Consider the following 22,685-nt stretch of genomic DNA (forward strand, 5'->3'; position numbering starts at 1 on the left):
CAAAATTCAGTTGATTGTGCAAGGGTTGTATAGCCAGCTGAGGTCGTTAAAAACTCCCTTTTGTTGTTGCAGCTAGATCTTGACCTGATAAACAATTTTACCACATGTCAGATTTGCTCTAAATGCTTTGGTTTTTGAGTGATAAGCCAACAAGAATGTGTCCACAGTACACGGATGCCCCACTCGCACTATCATTTTCTATGTTTAGTGGACCGTGAAATTGGAATAAATTCTCTAATTTGGCATTAAAATTAGAATGATCTTATCAAAGGGAACATGTATACTAAGTTTCAAGTTGATTGGACTTCTACTTCATCAAAAACTACCTTGACCAAAAACTTTAACCTGAAATTTGCACTATCATTTTCTATGTTCAGTGAACCGTAAAATTGGGGTCAAAACTCTAATTTGGCATTTAAATTAGAAAGATCATATCATAGGGCACATGTATACTAAGTTTCAAGTTGATTGGACTTCAACTTCATCAAAAACTACCTTGACCAAAAACTTTAACCTGAAGCGGGACAGACGGACGGACGGACGGACGAACGAACGGACGCACAGACCAGAAAACATAATGCCCCTCTACTATCGTAGGTGGGGCATAAAAACTGCATTTTACCCCTATGTTCTATTTTTAGCCATGGCGGCCATCTTTGTTGGTTGGGCGGGTCATCGGACACAATTTTTAAACTAGATACCCGAATGATGATTGTGGCCAAGTTTGGTTTAATTTGGTCCAGTGGTTTCAGAGGAGAAGATTTTTGTAAAAGATAACTAAGATTTACGAAAAATGGTTAAAAATTGACTATAAAGGGCAATAACTCCTAAAGGGGTCAACAGACCATTTTGGTCATGTTGACTTATTTGTAGATCTTACTTTGCTGAACATTTTTGCTGTTACAGTTTAACTCTATCTATAATAATATTCAAGATAATAACCAAAAACAGCAAAATTTACTTAAAATTACCAATTCAGGGGCAGCAACCTATCAACGGGTTGTCCGTTTCATCTCAAAATTTAAGGGCAGATAGATCTTGACCTGATTAACAATTTTACCCCACGTCAGATTTGCTCTAAATGCTTTGGTTTTTGAGTTATAAGTCAAAAACTGCATTTTACCCCTATGTTCTATTTTTAGCCATGGTGGCCATCTTGGTTGTTTGGCCGGGTCACCGGACACAATTTTTAAACTAGATACCCCAATGATGATTGTGGCCAAGTTTGGTAAAAATTGGCCCAGCAGTTTCAGAGGAGAAGATTTTTGTAAAAGCTAACGACGGACGACGACGACGACGGACGACGGACGCCAAGTGATGAGAAAAGCTCACTTGGCCCTTCGGGCCAGGTGAGCTAAAAAGCAATTGTATATGATCTCTATTTTTTTTTTGTGGCAGGTTAAAAGGGATAACATTTCCGAGAGACAATCAAAAACAAGATGGGAAACGTCAAAACAAAAGAAGAAAAGACAAACAACATTCCAACTAACACTACAAATGTACAAGAAAACTTTACTTAATACTTTGGAGTACAACGTTTGTGCTTGAAACATTAATCCAAGTATTTTGATTTGTTGATTTGACAGTCTAGGTAGGATAATGGTCAATATAATACTTCCATGGTAGGATAATTATGCTTGAAAGTTTTATGACCACAAGGCAAAACAATGAGCCAGTCATGTGTTCGAGAGGGATAATCAGCTCCTTTTTTCGCTGGTTGCTCATAGCAGGTAAAATTTGTGATAAGTCTCATTTAATCATAGAAAAGAAAGTAAAAGTGGCATTAATTATAAACACAAAACACACATGTTTTCAGGTATTTCATATTTATTTTTCAGTCATCATTTATAATGTCAATGTTTTATATAATATATACAAAACTTTCATATATAAGTAAATGGTTTTCTACCATTTTTATAATAATTTACATAATTTACAAATCCAACAATATATGTATTCCCCTGTAATACACTAACTGACTGTAATCACCTGTAATACTGACTTATCTAACCTGCATTACAGTTTCTCTGCAAGCACAAGATTCACTTCCAAAAACGGTTTGGACATTTTTTCTATTAGAACTTTTTATTCCATAAACAGAGTAAATAATCACAACTTTCAAAGAAAATGAAATAAATAAGCTAATTTTGGAACATTGAAACCAACAACGTTTTTATCGCAGTTTGAGGGATAACATAAACCCATAAATAACAGTAACAATAGTGTGTTTTTTTTTACAATAATTCAAATTTTACAGATATTTTCAGCAGTTTGGTATACTTTTTACTACTGGCAAACACATGCCAAACTACATAGATTTTTTTTAGCAAGAAATGTTATAGCACCAGATGATTTCAGTTGATCTTTGATTTAATTAAATACATCTCAATAAGAAATATATGGTCTGAAAATAATAATGGTTGATATAAACCATTTAAAGAAAAACATGTTCTATGCATGATATAAATTTGTTGTAAGTGTATTGCATATGATAATGAAGCGTTTCAAAATTAAATAAGTACACAAAAATAAAAACTATTTGAAATAACAATGTAAAGCTATCTACTGAAATGTAACAAATCCTTCCAATGTTTGTCTCAAACATACATGAAATGAAGAAGTGATATGTATCTTCCACACCAAAATGACTAGAAAACATAATTTGTGATGTAATTTCTCTCAAAATGACAAGAAGACTGATCACATTTTATAAAAATTTTGATTTTAAAATACATTTATCAAACATTTATTGCTGGATCAACAAACTCAATCAATGATATAACTACCCCTTTCCTTCAGAGTAGCTCTGTCTTTTTTCATAAATATGTTTCATATCTATAAATCTTTACATGTACGAAAAATAACACATCAATAGCACTTTTAAAATTTCAGTAAATATTACTTCTATATCTCTGTGATACTAAAACAGTGAAGAGACAAAATAAAAGATGATAAACATTACCTTTTTTTGTGTCAAGAAAAATAAAATAAAAATTCTACATGGCAAGATTAACCAAAAAGTAAAATAACACTTAAATATTATTATTTAATTTAAGCGCTGAATTTCAAAGTGCCATGTGAAGCTAATTCCTCTATTATAACCTTAAAAGAAATTTTTTTGGAATATGAAAATTTGTATAACAACATGGAATTAATAATTATATATAATCATCACAGCCTTCTAAAATGAGACAATAAACAATGTTATCTTCCTTTTCAACAACTATTTGGAAGAAATTTGCATATTGTAGTTCATGCATATTCATAAGCTGTTGAATGCCTTAATAATCTCAACACAGCACTGTCTATAATATTATTGTCTCCAGTGTCTTGACATGTTGCTATGGTTACTGTCTTAATGCATAGTGACTAATTATTGCATTCATTTGATATTAATTTATTTAATCTGCTTTTTAAAGTCAGATTTGAGTTTTTAATTGTAATACAATTATATAAATTCGCAGAATGTTTTATTCCATATTTTAGGCATAATAGAACATGTCTTTTTCCCATTCCTCAGTTCCAACTATTTTTGATACTGAAGCAGAAACGCACCTTGAAGTGTCATTTTCCTATTTTATAGCAAGAATAGGCGACGAAAGTATAGCACTCGTTACAAAAGTATATATGCATCCACCTTCATCATTCCGTCTATGGTACAGCACTCTTTTGCATAACGGCAGGAGTCATGCACTCATGCTTTTTCGGCCAAGCATCATTTGTTCATTTTATCACAATTTAGAAACCACTCATCACATTTACACTTGCATAGCACATGAATATTTCCGCTGTCATAACCATGACCCCATATCTTTTTCTAAGACGGCAGCAACATCCAATCTCCCCATAACACGGAAAATATTCATTAAGTCAGTTATTGCAGATTCTTCCCGATGACGTGCCTCCCATAAGTCCAGTATGTGCTCTGTAGGTGAAGGTTTAGTTGCGAAATATTGAACATATCTGAAAGAAAAATAAAAAATAATTAACCTCAAATAGAAATAAAATTATACAAAGATTTAAGTTATATCTAAATCTATATGGTATTTCATGCATATGATATTCGGGAACAACAACAAATATACAAATTAATATTGTATTTATGTTGACTTCTAAGAAAATTTGAACAGCTTCTTGAAAATGAGTATGGATTAATAGGGTCAAAATTTTCCTGTTCAACTTCTGATCCCTCAGTTAAGACAAGAATTATTTCTGTACAGATTTAACATTCCCGTTCTGACAAGAAGCCCAACATACAAGTGGTTATTTTTTTGGGTATTTTTTTTAGGGATGTGAGAAGTCTGAGCATTAGTCTATAAATTAATGACACAAAATCCTAACATGTGGTTTAAAAAATGCAGAGCCATGTAAATCCAATTGCTTAAACTCAAAAGTCCCAGAAAGGCTTTTAACATTGAGCTGAATTCACCCACATTACTTAAATATCCAGATGGGCCCTAGATGTAATACAATGATTAAAATCAACATTATTACAAAAATACAAAAACATTAACAGAACTGTTTTAAGTGTAAATCTGGTACCTACCTGTCTACAGTTAGTGCTTGTGCTAACATTCTCCAATCATTGCCTCTGGCATTTGGTGGATCTAATAATAGACATAACTGGTACCGAATATGACTGGGTAACCTGAAAATACAATACTAAAATTAATACACAGGTCATCATTATTCCATTATTCTGGTATTTAAAACAAATATTTACACATTGACTACTGGTACTGTAGCTTTTGTTACCATGTAAAAAGAAGATGTGGTATGATTACCAATGAGACAAAATAGTTTTGTTTTGTGCAAAATGTAAAACAATTAACTTAGAATAATATATTTACCTAAAGTTATTTCCAGCTGGATCTAATGTCACCATTGAGTTATACCCTGAACTAGAATTTGTTGTCACTGTTGATGATCGTCCTTTTAATGTTGAAGTTGGCGTCTGTAATGGTAAGGGTTTCTGAAAAACACGGAAAACATGTTTCATTATTTTTTTATATTCAGCAGCAATTGTTTATCAAAAAACTTTTTAAATCAAAACAAATCTGACCATTTAAAAAAATAAAACAGGGCTTAAATATTTCCAAATATTTTTCAAAAGGCCTTACTGGGGGGTGCAGAGTACAAGAAATATTTTGTGTATGTATACCCCAACACATGCTATCTGCTCATCCATCTTGTGGGGGATCTAAAATAATAATTTGAGATTTCTATAATTACAAATTTGACCTGGCATATTCTACTAAAGTTGCTTTCACTTTGTAGGATTTATTTATACAAGTTCTGACTGAGAGAGTGAAGTTATAGTTGTAATGTACTAACATCCAGCTTAGCAGATACTGATAAACAAAACAAACACTCAGGTCCATTTAAACATTTTTACAAGTACGAGGCATAAAACAAAACAGTTTATACAGCAAGATATTTCTGGATCATAGCCTACATCAATCTTAAACTCTTTGATTTGGCAAATTACAATTTGGAGAAAATATAAAAAATGTTATCTATCTCAAAGAAAAAGAAAAATGAATTTCAAGAAGATCGTTTAGATAAACACACAACAAAGGCATTCTCTACAAATGAAATTGAACAGATGTAGATTTGTAAGATTGGATACATATATTCTCAGAATGATTGACTATTTAATGACAGAAATAAACATTAAGCCACTGACCAGGACAGGTTATATGGTAATTAACTTTAAATAATGGTCAACCAGAACAGACCAGATGATAATATACTGTTAATCTCCCAACAGGTGCTTGCTTTTTTATTGACTTAAAAGTAGAATTATGGAAAGTTATGTTACTCTACTGTATAATTTTTACATCTTTGTTTCTTTCAACAAAGAGAGGACAGGAGGAACAGGGAAAAGTTGTGTTACTTGACTTCAAATTATATTACATAAGCATGACCTGAAATAGCATCTCATAGTCATTGATGTTAGGATGCTTTCCAAATACATTTTTGACACAAAACAGTTTGCACATCTTTGTGTATACTCTCAGTGTATACTGAAAACAGCTTTTTGCTAAAAGATAATTCCCCACTTTATAGAACAATCAATTTGGTGACAATTGGTGCAGCAGTTTTCTCAATGAAGAGAAATTTTAAATGAAAAGATGATTTCTACATTGTTAGATTGTCACAGATAGTATGTATATTTAATTTTAATGGCAATGAAGTTTATGATCTGATTTGATTTGGTAAAGATTTTGATTTGACTCGTTTTATTGTGAAGCTGATATCTTTTTTTTTTTCATTTAGAAGCTATGATTTAACCCTGAGACTAATATTCTACAATTCCATCTGAAGCTATTTAGATACCTACCTCTTTAAAATTATTGAAGATATTTAGCACCTGTCTGTTACTAAGAATAGCTTTTTGGTAGACTTGTATTTTACAGGAAACTTTGTTTAATCCTCTCTCTGTCATCTCCAGTGAGAACGAACAGTGAAGATTATTCTGGTTACCACTCCATATATGTTGAAAGGGAATTTCCTGAAAAAAAATCAAAATGACACTTAATGATTTAAATCAATTCCAGGCAAAATATGAATGAGTATAATAAGTCACAAGTGAACATGTTGTTACCATTCCTACCTAATACTAAGCTAGGAAATTGATGGCAAGCTGTTTTGAGCAAACAAAAACAGGTAAGATTAACAATTTAATCTTTGTTTTACAGTCAGGTGCATCAACAAATGAGACTTCTGAAATCTAAATTTTGTAAAAAATAGACATGTATTTCTGCATGTTTGAAGATTTTTGTAATGTTTGTTTGACATTTTTAAAACTATTTTGAAATGAGGCAGAAGAATCATGTCATTCTATTGATCAGAAATGTAATTTTATAATAATTACTTCTATAACAATGACATGCTAATTTCCATCCTTATATTTCAATAAGTGGTTTAGAAGAACCATTTTGAGTGACAACAAACAGGAAATTATAACTCAGTATACTGGTTACTCAAATGTTTTTGATGAGCACTAACTGGCAGAAACGAATATTATCACATGTATTTATCTTAAATACATATAATAAAAATATAATAAATGCAATAACTGAAATATCAAAAATCATAAAAAATATTTAATTATATTTATAATCTATTTCAAAAAGTTAGATCAGTTTTAACAAGAGAGAAAACTGATTAAAATCGTGTTAAATGAAGTTGAAACAATGATTTGACACTTGAGAAGTTATCTCCCTTCCCTATAGAGTTGACAATATTCCTGATTTCACACTTGCATTGTTTCATCTGACTTTTATTCATTCTGTTGATTACATTTCAATGATATAATCATACAATTTATTACAGATCACTGAAAGCTGCAAAATTCTTTGTTTTACAAACTCTGAAATGAACACCAAAATCTGATAAAAAAAAGTGTCATTCCTTTTTAATAGTTAATTTTGTTTATTGGAAAAAATTTCAACAGAAATCTCTCAGGTCATCTGCTTCACAAACCAATGATTGACAAAAGAAAGAAGCAATTAATCAGTAAAACTGGTTGACTTGACTGTGATAGGGGTAGACATCTGCAAAAACAAGATCTCTATCCTGTCAAAGCTATTTTGATTCTTTATAGCCACATAAACATGCCTAAAATCTTTAAACTTTTACATTTAACATTTGTCATCTAGCTTCCCACTATGCAATGCACCGAGGGGTATCATATTTTAAGCTGACCCCCTCTTCTAATTAACCTTTGATTGACCTTGAGATCTGAGAAATTGGATAGTTTGGAGATAGAGGTCTTATGATTTATGTATTCGATGTTTATCAAAGTAAAATGTTGATTGTTGACAGAATAAGAAAAGAAATAAATGATGAATGTAAAACACTTGATCTGTTTGTTGATATCATAAGAGGCTCCCCATGGGGGTAATAATTGCCCACTTGACCTTAGGTTGAATTTATATCACAGTATAATACTCATATCATCTTTCCTCTAAAACATAAATATGTACACCTGCCAATCAAAAAATTTCCTGAACAATAATCAAATCACATAAAATTACAATTTGGAGAGTGTGAAAATTGTCAGAATGTTTTAAGGGCTGTGTAGTCCATCTCCGGACCCTTCAATAAGAACAATACATTGGGGCAGACTTGTCATGTAGAATATGGGTGTCAAAAGTAGGCATATATTAATCTGAAATTTTATACCCTAGTAAATCTCAATGTCCCCTGTTCAACCCGTCATTAAAATAATCAATAATAAATGGGGAAATTGCTTGTCAAACTTAAAGAGTTGAGCCGGAAATAAAAAGAAATATCAGATTTAACACAACATCTAAAGTTCTCTGAGAATGATATTCGAACAGCATTGTGAACTTAGAAATAAAATAGAACCATTATTTTCACAACAAACTTTACTGATACTTTTAAATTTTAAATTCTTGTTTTTTCTCTCCTTCATTTCTTTATTCCAATTTTTTTTTCTCTCAATTTAACTGATAGTTTAAAAAAAACACTTATCACTACCTAGAATAAAGACAGCAAAATGTAAACTTTCATTTTTTTCATTTCTCAACCAATTTCAATTTTCTTAGATCTATACAAACACAGGTTATAGTAAGATACATAAACTTCCCATTTTTCATTTCTTTTGACATTAAATTCTCCAGATCTAAGCTGGCTTCAAAGTAAAATGTTAACATCATTGGCACACAATCAAAGTATCAAGTAGGTCTGATATATACTAAGCAAACTGTCTTTATTTAACCAGTTGCATTGGACAAACCAAATCGTAATGTAAGTGTACTAATCAGATGGATTGTCGGAAGGCTTGTAAATGTTGTATATCAAAGACGTTAGACACATTCTGATTCAAATAGATTTCATCATTAAAACAAACTATGTTAGATTCCATCAAAGAAATCAACCCAAATTGTATTATTTTCAGATAAATGTAAAACATGGCTTAAGTAAATCATCGCTCTTAAAATTTTTAAATGAAATTATCAGTCTAGCCTTCAGAAAAAAAATTGTAATGCATAGTTTAAGTGAATTATAGCTATGAAATTCTGACATTAAATTATCTATCTAGATTTTTTTATCATAACAATGTCATTCAGTATTTGAACTGAAGAATAAAATTGTATTTTAACTTGGACATATTACAAAAATTTGTCTTGCTAATTGAGTGAAAGCTTTACAATATTCATGATATTTGAGATGACTATTTACACCGGGCCAGTCAGTCCAACATCAAAGAAATGCACTGTGGGTCTACATCAATGCATGAAAACAAGACCTAATTCAATATGTTTTTACCCTTGAAGTTAATGAATGTTAATTAATTTAATTAAATGATAACAATAACTTAATTAAAGACACATGCCTCTGATTTAACACACAGTATTGGAGATAATTTGAACGATCTTAAGTTACCATTTACTGTGGTCAGATACAATGTTCAAATTGTCTTGGAATTAGACAATATTGATTCTACTGTCAAAATAAATTCATTACTTTGTCTGACAGGGTACCAACCCTTTAATATATATCTTAATTATGTCTCAGCATTATACCGCTGAACCACCCCCAAACATGTGTCTGTTCCACAGAATGACAGGAAAACTTGTACGATGGTCGACCAAAGTCTTCAATCAAACTCAGAAATGTTGTTATAAAAATATGGATAAATGCTGCTGTATGGTATTATTTGGACAATTTAATTGGCAGATTGCTATGCCTGTAAATTAATGACCACTAATTTATTCTTATTGGTCAGTTCTTGTAAAAATTTATTAGAAAATTATGCACAGAACAGTTTTTTTTATTTCAGCTGAGAAAATGTACAAGTGAACTCAAGTGAACTCTTGAAGCATTAGGTTTTGCACTAATTTTGTCTTAGTTTTTCACCTGCTGTTTTTAATAATTTGTGTTATCTTTATAATCTGTAAAAATATTGTGTTTATAAAAAGTCTTCAGACCCTAACATGATGTCACTCCTCAGCAGCTGACTGCAATATTTAAAGCACACAAGTGTTCTCCCCATTAAAGTATTTAAAGGCAACTCCTGTTTAATTTTCTTAATTTAAGGCAGTTGCCAACAAAATAAAATAAAATTGCTTCTTAAAAAATTGATATACACTATTAATTTTGACATGGATGACTAGAAAACAATAGAACGGACACACTTCTGATAATACCCAATAAAGTGTGACACGGAAATGTATGGAACAAACTACCTTATGGCACACGTTAACATAATTCACACCTCAACATGATGTTCATTTCAATGTTGATTGCTCTGCTGACCACGATGGCCAGGTGCAAAGCCAGGTATTGTTTACTAATCAGGTCCCTGAAGACAGAGATTTACACCTATAATTCTACTATTATCACTTTAAGCTAGTCATTTCATTACAATGTAATTAACGGTTCATTCCTTCCGCCATTTCAATATAATTAGTGCTATATCCGACATAATACATAGGATCTTGTTATGAACTCAATAGAATAAATACCAGTTACCTGTGTTAATTGCATTTAATACCTTTCAGTACAACAGTCTGCTGTAATAATTGCAATATCAAGCTTCAGCACACCTTATATTTTATGCACGACAACAAAATTGTCACAATTTATGCTTTACCATTCATTTGTTTCATCTAAATTACCAGTCATTATATTTACTCAATAATATTACTGTAAATTCAGAATTTATTGTAAAGTTTTTATTGATGCAAATTATGCGACTGTATAACTATAACAATACTAGGAACACACATTTCCTAAAATGGCCATAATTAATCTTCAGTTTTGGTTGATCAGGTAAAAAATCACATTAATAATTCCTTGAAATAATTTCTGAATATCCAGTAATAACTACAAAACTTTACCTGGTAGTTAGCAGCTAATTTACTCCTCCAGCCTGGAGGAAGATCTTCTATTGTAAGACATAGATTGTGTCCCCCATCTTGGAATGGAATTTGTTTTGGTTTATCAAGTAATCTACCACCATATCTATTTTCTTCTTGGATCACACTCTGAAAGTTTGAAAAAAAAAGAAAGTTATAGTAAACTTAAACTTTGATTGCTGAATGCTGAAGGTGATTGGTAAAAAAACAAACATTTACCAGTTTACAAAGAAAAATATGGTATCAAGTTCTATTCATTTTCTAACAAGGTACAACATTCTCATTAGGTGGGTACTATATACATTTTTTTATAAAGTTTATTATTATGTCAGTGTTTCACATTTAGAGTTTATTGTTAACAGTTCAGCAAATCCAAATAAAAAAGAATATTGGGAATGGCAAATATGATTATTTGCAACCCTAAAATGACAGACAAATGTCAGGAAATCACAAAATACAAGACTGTCTATATAAATATGTATTATAGAAAATTTTGAGTGATGACTGTAAGAATGTCAAATATTTGCTTCTGAATCAACATATTAAATCCTTTCTTTTTATTTGTATCCATAATCTATAATATACCGGTAGTTATGACCGACTTTTATATAAGATTGTACTATTCATCATGTTTAAAGTACAGCTTTTCTTGCAGTATTACAGATTTTGTAAAATAGTATCTAAATCTTATTTTCATCCAGACAAACGCATCATACATTTATTGCTAAAAAGTCTTTATAAAAATTCCAGAGTGAAAATCTCAAGACAAAGGATGCAGATCTCCAAGACAACAACAATGACAGAAAATTACAAGTATGATAAATTACCTAATCACAGTTGTGAAATTAGAATTTTAGGTTTTAAGCACTCAATTTCATCCATGTTTGATTACTATTTCTAAAGCTTGTAATCTTTCTCCTTGTCAAAAACCTTATAAAATCTGTATTAGGTCTGAATCAAATGTGAAAACACTTTGTTTTAGACCCTCTAATTTGTCGGCTTAGCCAAATACATTAGTCTGCATGTGTAGTCCATTTTTCATCACAAACTTCTCATTGTCAAAATTCCATGACTTGACAAAGGCACAGATAAGACGGTTTTGTGTGAGATTTATTCCTGGATCATTTATATTGTGATTTTATACAAAGTAAGAACAGCTGATGTTTGTTTAAACAAGATGCAGCAGTGGATATGCAGAATAAAGTGAAGATTATGATTATAGGTTGTTCTGTACATGATAAATGACCACTTTACCGTGTCCAGATGATAACAGTGACCAATATACTATCTCTATAATGTCCAGATGAACAATGTAATGTTAACAAGAGATATCATAAATACAGTCCATAAAATGAGGGGAATTAGAATCAAATTTCAAAGAAAATAAGAATTTTGTCATAATTAAGATGAAATATGTGAAAAACGACATTTTCAAAATCCAATTTTGGTGATTTAATGATCATAAATTGTGAATTATCATTTCAAAATGACAGGGAAGATACATTTTAGATGACAGAATCTATTAAGTTCCCCATGAAATGCCCCTATGACAATAAATGGTAAATTCTTATCAGCTACATCTGTTACTTCCAAAGCTTACAAAGTCAACATTTTTGAACTCCCCCTAACCTCATGTTTTTGCAAAACAAAAAAGATTTATGAAGAATCAAATTATATCTGAATTTAAACTTATACTCTTGTGTAATGAATTGTAGATTTTAAAGGTATGTTATCAAATGTTTGGCATTTGATTACACCTGAGTTTAAGTGTCTCTTGTTAAAAACATTCAAGAATATGAAATACTCATTACAGATTTCAAGATTCATTCCTATAAACAGAGATAACAGATTTGTTTGCAGAATTCATTACTTTCAGCAGGATAAAATACAAAGCTTTTGAATACAGTCATGTGATTTATCAGATATTTTAATAAGCTCTAAAATAGATATTTCTCCTTTATTTGATTCCATTAGAGCTGTAGTTACCTCAAGAGCATCCTTTGTATCTTCAACCATGTAGACTCGAATGCTGAAGTCCAAAGACGGATTCTGTGTTGCAGCAAAGGCTGCTAATCGTAGGATTTTCACTGCCCTGCCCCCTGGTATTGATTCTCCTATCAAAGCATATCTCATCAACTGTTCTGTCATTATGTGACAATGTGTTGGGTCTAACTGTGAATATACTGAGGTATTTATTGTCTCTTGTCCTAACGTAACTATTCTCTGTAAAATAAAATATAGAAAATGTTATTTATTTATATTTTATATACTTTCAAAAAGTTTCCTCTAGAGTGATTCCCAATATCAATAATGTAAAGAAATCGTTTCCTCAAAATCCCTTTCAGGAAAACTCGGGTGCTGGGACTTTGTTTTAAAAATATAGATACCTTCTCTTAAAATAACATCATTCACTTAAAGTATAATATAGCAATTGTCTGGGGATATATATTACACAAATGCCAGACTAACATTATGAAAAATCTTAAAGTTCTTTCGGATTACATAATTTCTTATATAGTACTAAGGGAATGTTTCTAACTTTTTTTGCATACATTGTACTTGGATGAGTTTGCAAAATTGATACAATGACATGGTTGTACTCCAAAATTGAAAGTAACATTCTTTTAAACCCTGACATTTTGCAAAGAACTTGACTTTGAATTGATTGAATAAAATCAAGACTGCATATCACATTAAAATCACTAAAGGCCAACAAAACTATAGTTTGACATGCAAATCAGTAATTAAGACTGGTAAAATTTTAGAATTCTTTAGATCAAAGCTTCATCAGCATTAATTCCAATGGAGGTTTTTAATCTGTTTTACTTAATAGTTTTGATGTCTTTATTAACCTTCTGTGGGTATTTATACTGTATTGACGTTTCTTAAACAATATAAAGTGCAATGTTTTTTGTGAAAACAGATGTCATTTGATACAATAATGTACACTAGATATCCAACAGGAAATTAACATTTCTATCCATGACAGGATCGCAGAAAATGCAGGAAATAAAATTAAAATTTTCATTGGTTATCTGTGAAAATTACAGACATTCATAACTATAGAACTGATTCATGCCAGGGTTTTTCATCAACTGAATCTTTTATAGCCATTCAATCAGATTTGTTAAGTGTTATCAAAATTAATTTATTGGTTTTATTGATGATGATTTCTCTTCCCATCAATAAAAAATATCTAAAGCATTATTAATTTTTGATAACTTTTCAGCATGAAACAATCAATTTTTCATTAAATCTAGTCTTTCTACATCAACAATTCTCATAAAACCAAACTTGGTGATTTTCTCCTTCTGTAAGTGCTGTCAATACTGAATGTTTTGTTTCTGATTACAGTGTATGAGACAGAATATTTTATGAGTAGAAAGAACACATGATGTGCAAGAATCCAGTAAATTTTGTTTTGGATAATTTTGTATAAAAGTAAAAACATTTTTATGAACCTCTTTGACCACATATGACAATTTACTGTTTCAGAATCTAACGTATTCTGGGAATATTCTAAAAAGCATGTAACAAATGTGATTGGTTAACTATATTCATCAAATGATGTGAACTATTTTTGTTTAGGAGTTTGAAATTATACATAGTCCTTTAGTTTCAAAACAGCAAATAACAGTTCAACATCTATATGATCTGATGACTTACATGCCACCTTGGTGGTTCGTCTGGGGATGTGTCACTTCCACACAATGAAAGCATCCATCCTCCTAGTCTCATATTGGCACAATGTTGGAAAGATAAAATACAGGCTTTCTTTAAAACTCCAGGCTGACCAGGTCCACATAATATTACAGGACTAATTATTGTCTGTCGATCTAAAATACAAAATAATCTGAATTTGATAATCATATACCAGAAAAATCCTTCATGTATAACATTTTCAGAAATGTTCATGTTGAACTGATATTGTTGGTATAGTCTATATAAGATTCACATCAATTTTCAATAAAAATCAAATAATTTTTTTACATCCAAGTTGGATAAGAATTGAGATACAAGAATTTTACTGTAATGTTTGTCAATGTTTTAGTGTTTTTTAAATAACTAGATATAGGAAGATGTGGTGTGAGTGTACTGTTTACATTACCAGTTGATGGTTAACCAATACATGTGTTTCTTTTAAATAAGCATCTTTAAAAGTTATATAAAGACCACATATATTCATCTGTAACTTGTGCCTTTTGGGTTTATATACCACAGTTAAGTTACTGTATTCCTCAAATATACAAAAAGCATCAAAGCCAATAGTCTATAATGAAGACTTAAACAATCAAATCATAATTACTATACCTCATAACATTTCCTAATTCATAAGGACCAAATTTTCAGAAATTTTTCGGCATAAATATTTTTTTCAAATGTTAACTTTTGGCTGTAAGTTTGAAGGTGTAAAAGCTGAATTTTCCAATTATCAAAAAATGACTTTTTTTTTAAACAGTCCAATTCCAATCTTACTTGAAATAACTGTTTGAAACTCATTTATATTAGAATATAGAATAGCAATATACTAATACATTTGTGGCTGATTTTTGATACCAATATGTCTGAAATACTATTACATAGACAGAAGCCATGAGAGTCTTTAATAAATCTCTTGTTTATTGTGCTTGATTGGATTTTCTCAATACATCATAAGCTTAACCAATATCGCCACAATGTTCCTAACCTTTTCAATTTAAATCCACTTTACAATAACAATAAGTTACGATTAATTCAGTTACTGCAATATGAATTATATTTATCATGGATACCACAGCCACAAAATTGGTTTCCCAATATGATAGAACTACATTTATCAAGTCAAATTGATCTGTTCGTCTAATCTGCTGCAGGACTTTAACAATAGTCTACGATACAATGAAAACTGACTGACAATCAGCAGGTAAAACTGTTTCTTCCTTAGAGCTTGACAGAACAGGTATACATTTGTTGTGGTAGGTTGATGGGTTTTTATCAATGGTATTAGGCTATAACAAACTACCCCCCATCTCCATCTTTATAAAGTGTCTATCAAGTATCAATGCACGGAACTATTAGCTCACGTCTTCTATTGATTTCTATTTGTATCATTGGAAATAGGTTGTTGACTAAGTCAAATTTGTTCAACCTTTGAATATTTGATATAAATTTGATTCTTCACAAATTTGAAGTTAAACTACCACCTACCTAACAATTTGGGACGATCTTTGTCATCACGACAAACGGCTAAGAAAAATTCTTCTGAATGTCCCTTTTTGATAGCTCCTTCTGGAACGGTTAAACTAACACCTGTTCAAAGAGAGAAATCAAAATTTAATAACATTTATAAATTCAAAATTCAATACAAGAATTATAAACTCAGCATTTGAAAGGATCAATAGCATAAAATAGGTTTTCAATAATTTACGATTTACTGCAACTTTTTCAAATAGAAAACATAAATGCACTGAAGGTTATCAAATTGGAACAGGCCTTTTATTAACATTATTTACGACCAAATTATACTTCACATTAATCAAAGTTTACTTTAAAAACCATAATTTGTTTACTTAAGTAATATATTTTAGAACCATCTAAAGTTTGTGCTACCAGGTGCAAGCAATTTTCTTTTATTCATTTAACCAGACCAATTTTTAAGAATGAAAGTAATGAAAATGTTACAAGGTAGATTGCTATTTTGTAAAGTGATTTATAACAATATTTTTTGTCAATTTTAAAATTCAGGTACATTTAATTTTGATCTAATCTGAAAGTCTCATCCTTCTAGCTTTATTGATTGAGTTTTCAAAAACGTGGTTATGTACAAAGTATATACGGTAACAAACATCTGTCAAATTACAATTTTTAAATTTTATGAACTATAATAGCATACCAGATTCAGGAAGGACCAGCCTCCCTCCCATGTGATTAAACGTCCCCCATACTACAGCTTCCATATCAATGTTGCTAGGCAACTGTAAAGAAATCATTGAGTTACGATTGTCCATGGCACTATCACTGAATGATGGGGGTCTGGCCCCTACGGCACCCATTGTCATTGTGTTTTTATCGGACATCTGATCAGCTGAATGATGAGACGAATGATTTGATACAGAATGATTTGAAATAGACGATTCTGCATATGGCTGTCCTGCATTTATCAAAGAATTAGAATGTCTGTGATCTAAATTTATATCTGGTTTGTCGTAAATGTTTTCCACCGAATTGATGAGATTATTATTTGGTGGTTCTGGGCTAGGTGTGGCACTCTGGTATGGAATAGACACCATTGTCTGTGTTAGATCTGGCTGAACTGATATCATATCTGAAATCATATATTATATGACATTTAGGATCAACATATTTTTTGGATTCTGATGTGAAATATCACAATGGTCTAGTTATTTACCATATCTTTTAAAGTGTCAACATCTTGGGACCATTGTAAAATTTTAACACAAATGTATCAGACATATTGATATAGAAATCCTATCTAATATAAGTTTGATACTATATGTGGATTTCTTTTCTCTCACTGTTAATTTGATCTGCTGATGTCGCATGTACCTAGGTATATACAAATTTTCTAATCATGTGGTCATTTATTTAAACTGTTTTGTATTCTACAAGCAGTTTTCTATCACAGTAATCAGATAAGATTTATTTTCTATAAATAATAATAAGATAAAAGTGAATTAACTACATTGACACAAATTTGAAACATATGCACTCACAGACCTAACAAAAACCCAAAAGATACACAAAGTAAGTCAGAATAAATATATGTTTCTGTCGTGTAAGAATGTACATGCTGACATTACAAGTTAAAGAGTTATGTATTTAGTTATAACCTTCGACAAAAAGTATTTCTCAATATCAAATCTACTTGTATATTTACACTGACACCAATCAGTATTATATGTTATGATCTATGAATATGATTATTGCGTCAAAGGCACAGACCAATGTCTTTCACATACAATAATCATAACACACAATCATCCTTGTCAAAAACTATAACTTTCTGTAGCTCTCAAATCACACAGAAATTCGTACAGCATTTTTTGGCCAATATGTAGACTACCTTACAACATATTATAGATACTCAAGCTTCTATTTACAAGATTTGTAGGATTTCTGTGTTAAATGTATCAAAGAAAATGGAGTTCCGAAAGAAACAAAATGCAATTAAATGTCGTCTTTCATTAAACAAGAAAGTGTCATCAGCATACGGAGAAATTTGTCATCTTTACTACAATGAATTATTAATAAAGATTTTGTCGTGGATAAGAAATCTGGTGCCAGTATTTCCTTTCCACCCTTACTAACTATCTGATCATAATTTACATTCTATTTGATGAAATATCATTTTTATTGTCCTTCATCTAACTGCTAAATGTGTTTTGATAATTTAGAAATATTCATTTTTGTATATTAAGTTTTTGCAGACATTTGATTTAAACATGATCAGTATCAATTGACCACGGATACGAACAATTCTCATTGTTACTCAGTATACAAAGGCTAATGTCCTTCTATTAAGAAGTCTTTCCGTACATGACCAGCTATTAAAAATACATTATTACAAATCATTCAAAAATATTATAGACCTGGTCATCTTTGTTCATTTAAGTTTTAACTGAGGGGACCAGTTCAATGATCTTTGCCAAAATGAACTTCATTAAAAGTCAATTTACATAAATCAGATTGACCAGATAAACTTCACATCCTTAGGGAGTTTGATTTAATTTGCATTTTTTTCAGAAGTTAGAAAATAATCTTATGCTTGGGAGCTATGAAATAAAAGTTTGTATCTAATCTTTGAAATTATTTTAACTCTGAAGGTTAGCAATTTCATGGTTTTAGATTTAAACCTTATTTTAGCTGCACAAAGGTATTAAACAGTAAGGAATTTTAAAACATCTGCCATTTTATAGATCAGTATTTGGTTTTAGGAGAAAATTTAATTTCTGTTTGTCTTTTGATCTATCTACTGGCAAAAATTTCATGGCCTGCTATCAACGGATATTGAAAGTAACAAAAAAGTGCTTCCGACAACAAAATTTGTAGATGCACGAAGCTGATATTTTAAATAGCTTCTAAATCCATGCAATCCTTAACAAATCTCTGTTGTCAACTAAGTGTGGCAGAGAATTAATGCATTAAACACCTGCCTTGTGCTGTAAACTAGCCTTAAAACTGTCCTAATCTCTAGCAGATTATATAATTACTGCTTCATTGTCAACACTTTTTATTATGATTAATATTTCTGAGCTGCAATTAATCACTGATTTGCGTAATAACCAAGCATATAAAATCTTAAAAGAATAATAATCAAAATTTACCTGTTCCATTTTTATTAATCTTCTTCTCATCGTTGGATGACAGGCTGGGAGAATTTGGACCTGAAGATAAAAATTTGGAAATATAAAGATGCAATAAATTTCACTATTTGACATATTTATATTCATGACAAATTAATATCTAGGTCAAATGAAAAGTAGACCTGACATTCACAAACTTAATCGTTTTAATTTTAGACTTCCCTGACCACATGATCAGAAAATTCTTTTTCTTTTTTCTTTTTTCTTTGGTTGGGGGTGGGGTGCACAAGTAAGTAGAATGTAGGTAATGAACAATGGTCATGTACATTATCCTTTGGCCATTATGGTATATTTATACAGAAGTTATGCTTTGTGTCTTTAATCTTGAAAGGTACAGAAACACTTAGCAGTACAGGAAAGTTAATGCTTCTGTGTTTTAAAAAAACAAGACTTTACATGTCTGGATGCTAATATGGTGTATCAAATCTGATATTGATTATAACACAAGTTAAATAAATATAATTAAATAACTTCTTGAAATTATAGGATATAATCCATTTTTACAAGGCACTTTCTATTAAATTAAAATTTATTGCAGTATTGCATGGGTACATTCAACAGTTGTAAAATACACTTTAAATAAATATCAAAGTTAAAAAATTAAGTTGTCAAAAACGAAATTAAATTCATTTCATTGAAATTATGAAGTAATATTTCTTCATAAACTGTTATCGCTTTTCGGGATCTGAGAATTAGTTAATAAATTGACAAATCGTATGGGCGCAGAACCTGGGAGTGTTAAGGGATAAAAACAGACTAAACAAACATAATGTTTCAGTAATCTGATTTTAAAACATAATTACATATAATTGATAAATATCTTGGTTATGATGCATCTGTGCATTTTAAGTAAACACTCTTAGTGAAGATATTATGCTTGCTCCGTTACCGAGAAGAAAATCTATTTGAACATTTTAAATGGAGACGTATGTGACAACTAAGGACCAATTTATTTAAAAGTCACCAAAATTATACGATTTTAATAACATTTCAAGATTTTTTGATAGCTTTGAAAAAATAAGTTTTTAGTCTGCGTTTTAAAATCTTCCCAATTTTACGAGAAATGAGTTCCAAAAACATATATTTTGTGTTTTTTAATTTTATTGTATCCTTTCATTAATTGCTTACTCAGTAATTCATTAAAAATGTATTTTTCATTGAAAAATTTCTAGCTAAAGGTGGTCGTTAATGAGAAGTTTCATCGATTTTACAATCAAAGTCTTTTCCATTAGTCTATCCTACTGAAAATTGAACAGGACATTAACAATCCCTTAGTCCCTCTAGGTCACAGAAAAGCAACGTTTAGGTGTTAATTCCTATTGAACAGGACATTAACAATCCCTTAGTCCCTCTAGGTCACAGAAAAGCAACGTTTAGGTGTTAATTCCTATTGAACAGGACATTAACAATCCCTTAGTCCCTCTAGGTCACAGAAAAGCAACGTTTAGGTGTTAATTCCTGGAGTCTTGGGTATTTGTTTGGGCCATATGTAAAACATTAAACAGTAGTAAAGTTCCACGTTTTACCAATTTAATGATTTTGTTTGCAAAGGGAATGGCTTTACTTTATATAGGAAAATTGCTTCTTGTATCTTACACCTAATACCACTTTAGAAAGACGGAAAATTGTTCAAAATTTTTCAATAAACATCATTTTCTCCATTGAAAGGTTTAAAACATAAAACAAGATTCATTGAACTATAGACACAGGCTAAAAAAAGGGTAGCTGTAATAATACCCCGTCAAAATGAACAGGCTGTTTAAATGATAGTAAAATGAAATTAATTCACGAATTTACGATTAAATAATTGGTGGTTTTATACAATAAAAGAGGCATGCTATAACCAAAAGTGGAAAATTGGGTAAGAACTACAAATTTTAGTGAAGGTTTTATGAATTTGTTACACATTTGTTTTTAAATTTGAAAAGAAGGAGGAATTCAATCTCTGAGTTTAAAGGATTTTACTTTACACATGATAATGAAATGTTTGAAGTTTGAATAACCTAATCATTCATTATCAAAGTGTAGTTTTCTTAAGGTAGATATATGTACCCGTTCATAGCCTAGTTGTAAAATTAGTTAAGGAAAAATATTCTGGTTAAATTAAAGATTTTCAGTTTCTTGCCTTGTAGGTTTATCAGGCCTCATTTAGTGAATTGATGTTTGTCAATGTTAAATTTTTACAGTTTTTTTTTTTTGATATCAGCTTTTTTTTCTTTTTTTTCTCTCTTTAAAATCCATTACCAATCAATGAAATAGAGAGAGATGAAATCAGTGTCCTTACAACATGGAAACCAAAAGTTGGAAATGTTCAAAATTCATTTAGTCTGAAATGAAAATAGATTTAAGAGATTTCAAGAAAGGCATAAGAGTCCTGGTTGGGGGAGACAACTCACTTCCACTTGAGTAGCCATCCAACATACCATGATGATGGCGATTCCTTCGTCTGATGAAAACTACTACTATCACAACAACTGTTATAAGGGCAGCAAATGATACACACAGTCCTACATATATGGCGATGTTTCCTTTCTGGGCCTCATTTGTAGCAACTGAAACAAACAAAAAAACAATTATGTATTAAGTGCCTAGATGCAAAATTACATATTTACTTAGCCGAGGATCAAAAGTAAAATTTTAGAAGTTTTGACGTTAAAATTAGGTAGCGCACATCATGGATTTAAAAGCTTTGCATTAGATTTAATTAAATGCAGAAGATGTGGTATTTCAGAATACTGTTTAAATCTATTCATCAGTTATAAATCTTATTTTGAAACAAACCAGTAAAGATTTAACATTCAGTCGTAGTTTCATTTAATTGAATGCTAGTCAAGTGAAACAGCAAAATGCATTTCTAAGTGCAAAAAAACAGACAGACCTCACTAAAATAAACCTTGGCATATTGTTTAACAACAAATTTTCTTTTTCTTTACGTAATTCAGAATAATTGATTGAATCAAATTAAATTTTACAAGTGTTAATCAGAAAGAGTCCAATTCTTCATTTAAAAAAAATCTGCCATTAAAAATAAGCAAATCAATCTAGATAGAGTAGACACCTATATAATGGACTTCATTAGTATTCCACGAACATTTAAAAGAAGGAGTTTCTCTTTGATCATAAAATCATCTATGATGACATATTAAAACAACAGAACAAAAATTCAAGGATGTCTCTCCAGGCAAGATTCTTTTTTCAAATACTGTCTTTTGTCATTATGTAAATTATAAAAAGTTTAGTGTTGATTCGTTAAATATTTTATCATAATAAAAATCTTATATGACATATCTTTTAATAAAGTATGGCTAATTGTGATTCAATAATTTGAGATGTAAAAGGAAAACAAAATCATCTATCAAAGAAATATTAGAAAGACTTTTTAATGGTTAGTTCATGATTAAACTGTGTAACCTTAGGCAAATAAAAACTT

The 22,685-nt window shown here is 30.4% G+C and overlaps 1 protein-coding gene across 8 annotated transcripts in view; it reads right to left on the reverse strand.

Annotated features, from left to right (window-relative positions):
• Positions 1 to 1,809: 1,809 nt before the first annotated feature.
• Positions 1,810 to 22,685, reverse strand: part of LOC139487720 (netrin receptor UNC5C-like) — an 80,691-nt gene continuing 59,815 nt past the window's right edge. For 4 of the 8 annotated variants that reach the window (XM_071272748.1, XM_071272744.1, XM_071272745.1 and 1 more), the window contains 11 exons: positions 21,652 to 21,807; positions 19,217 to 19,276; positions 16,765 to 17,196; positions 16,080 to 16,181; positions 14,559 to 14,728; positions 12,879 to 13,115; positions 10,875 to 11,021; positions 6,344 to 6,514; positions 4,851 to 4,972; positions 4,547 to 4,648; positions 1,810 to 3,963 (listed from right to left, as the gene is read on the reverse strand). In XM_071272748.1, the coding sequence (XP_071128849.1) occupies positions 3,792 to 3,963; positions 4,547 to 4,648; positions 4,851 to 4,972; positions 6,344 to 6,514; positions 10,875 to 11,021; positions 12,879 to 13,115; positions 14,559 to 14,728; positions 16,080 to 16,181; positions 16,765 to 17,196; positions 19,217 to 19,276; positions 21,652 to 21,807 (1,871 nt within the window). In that variant the 3' untranslated portion in view covers positions 1,810 to 3,791. The remainder of the gene's footprint in view (positions 3,964 to 4,546; positions 4,649 to 4,850; positions 4,973 to 6,343; positions 6,515 to 10,874; positions 11,022 to 12,878; positions 13,116 to 14,558; positions 14,729 to 16,079; positions 16,182 to 16,764; positions 17,197 to 19,216; positions 19,277 to 21,651; positions 21,808 to 22,685) is intronic. The other 4 variants (XM_071272746.1, XM_071272750.1, XM_071272749.1 and 1 more) reach the window with 1 other exon arrangement.

Source organism: Mytilus edulis, chromosome 9, assembly GCF_963676685.1.
Source record: "Mytilus edulis chromosome 9, xbMytEdul2.2, whole genome shotgun sequence".
Lineage (NCBI taxonomy): Eukaryota > Metazoa > Mollusca > Bivalvia > Mytilida > Mytilidae > Mytilus > Mytilus edulis.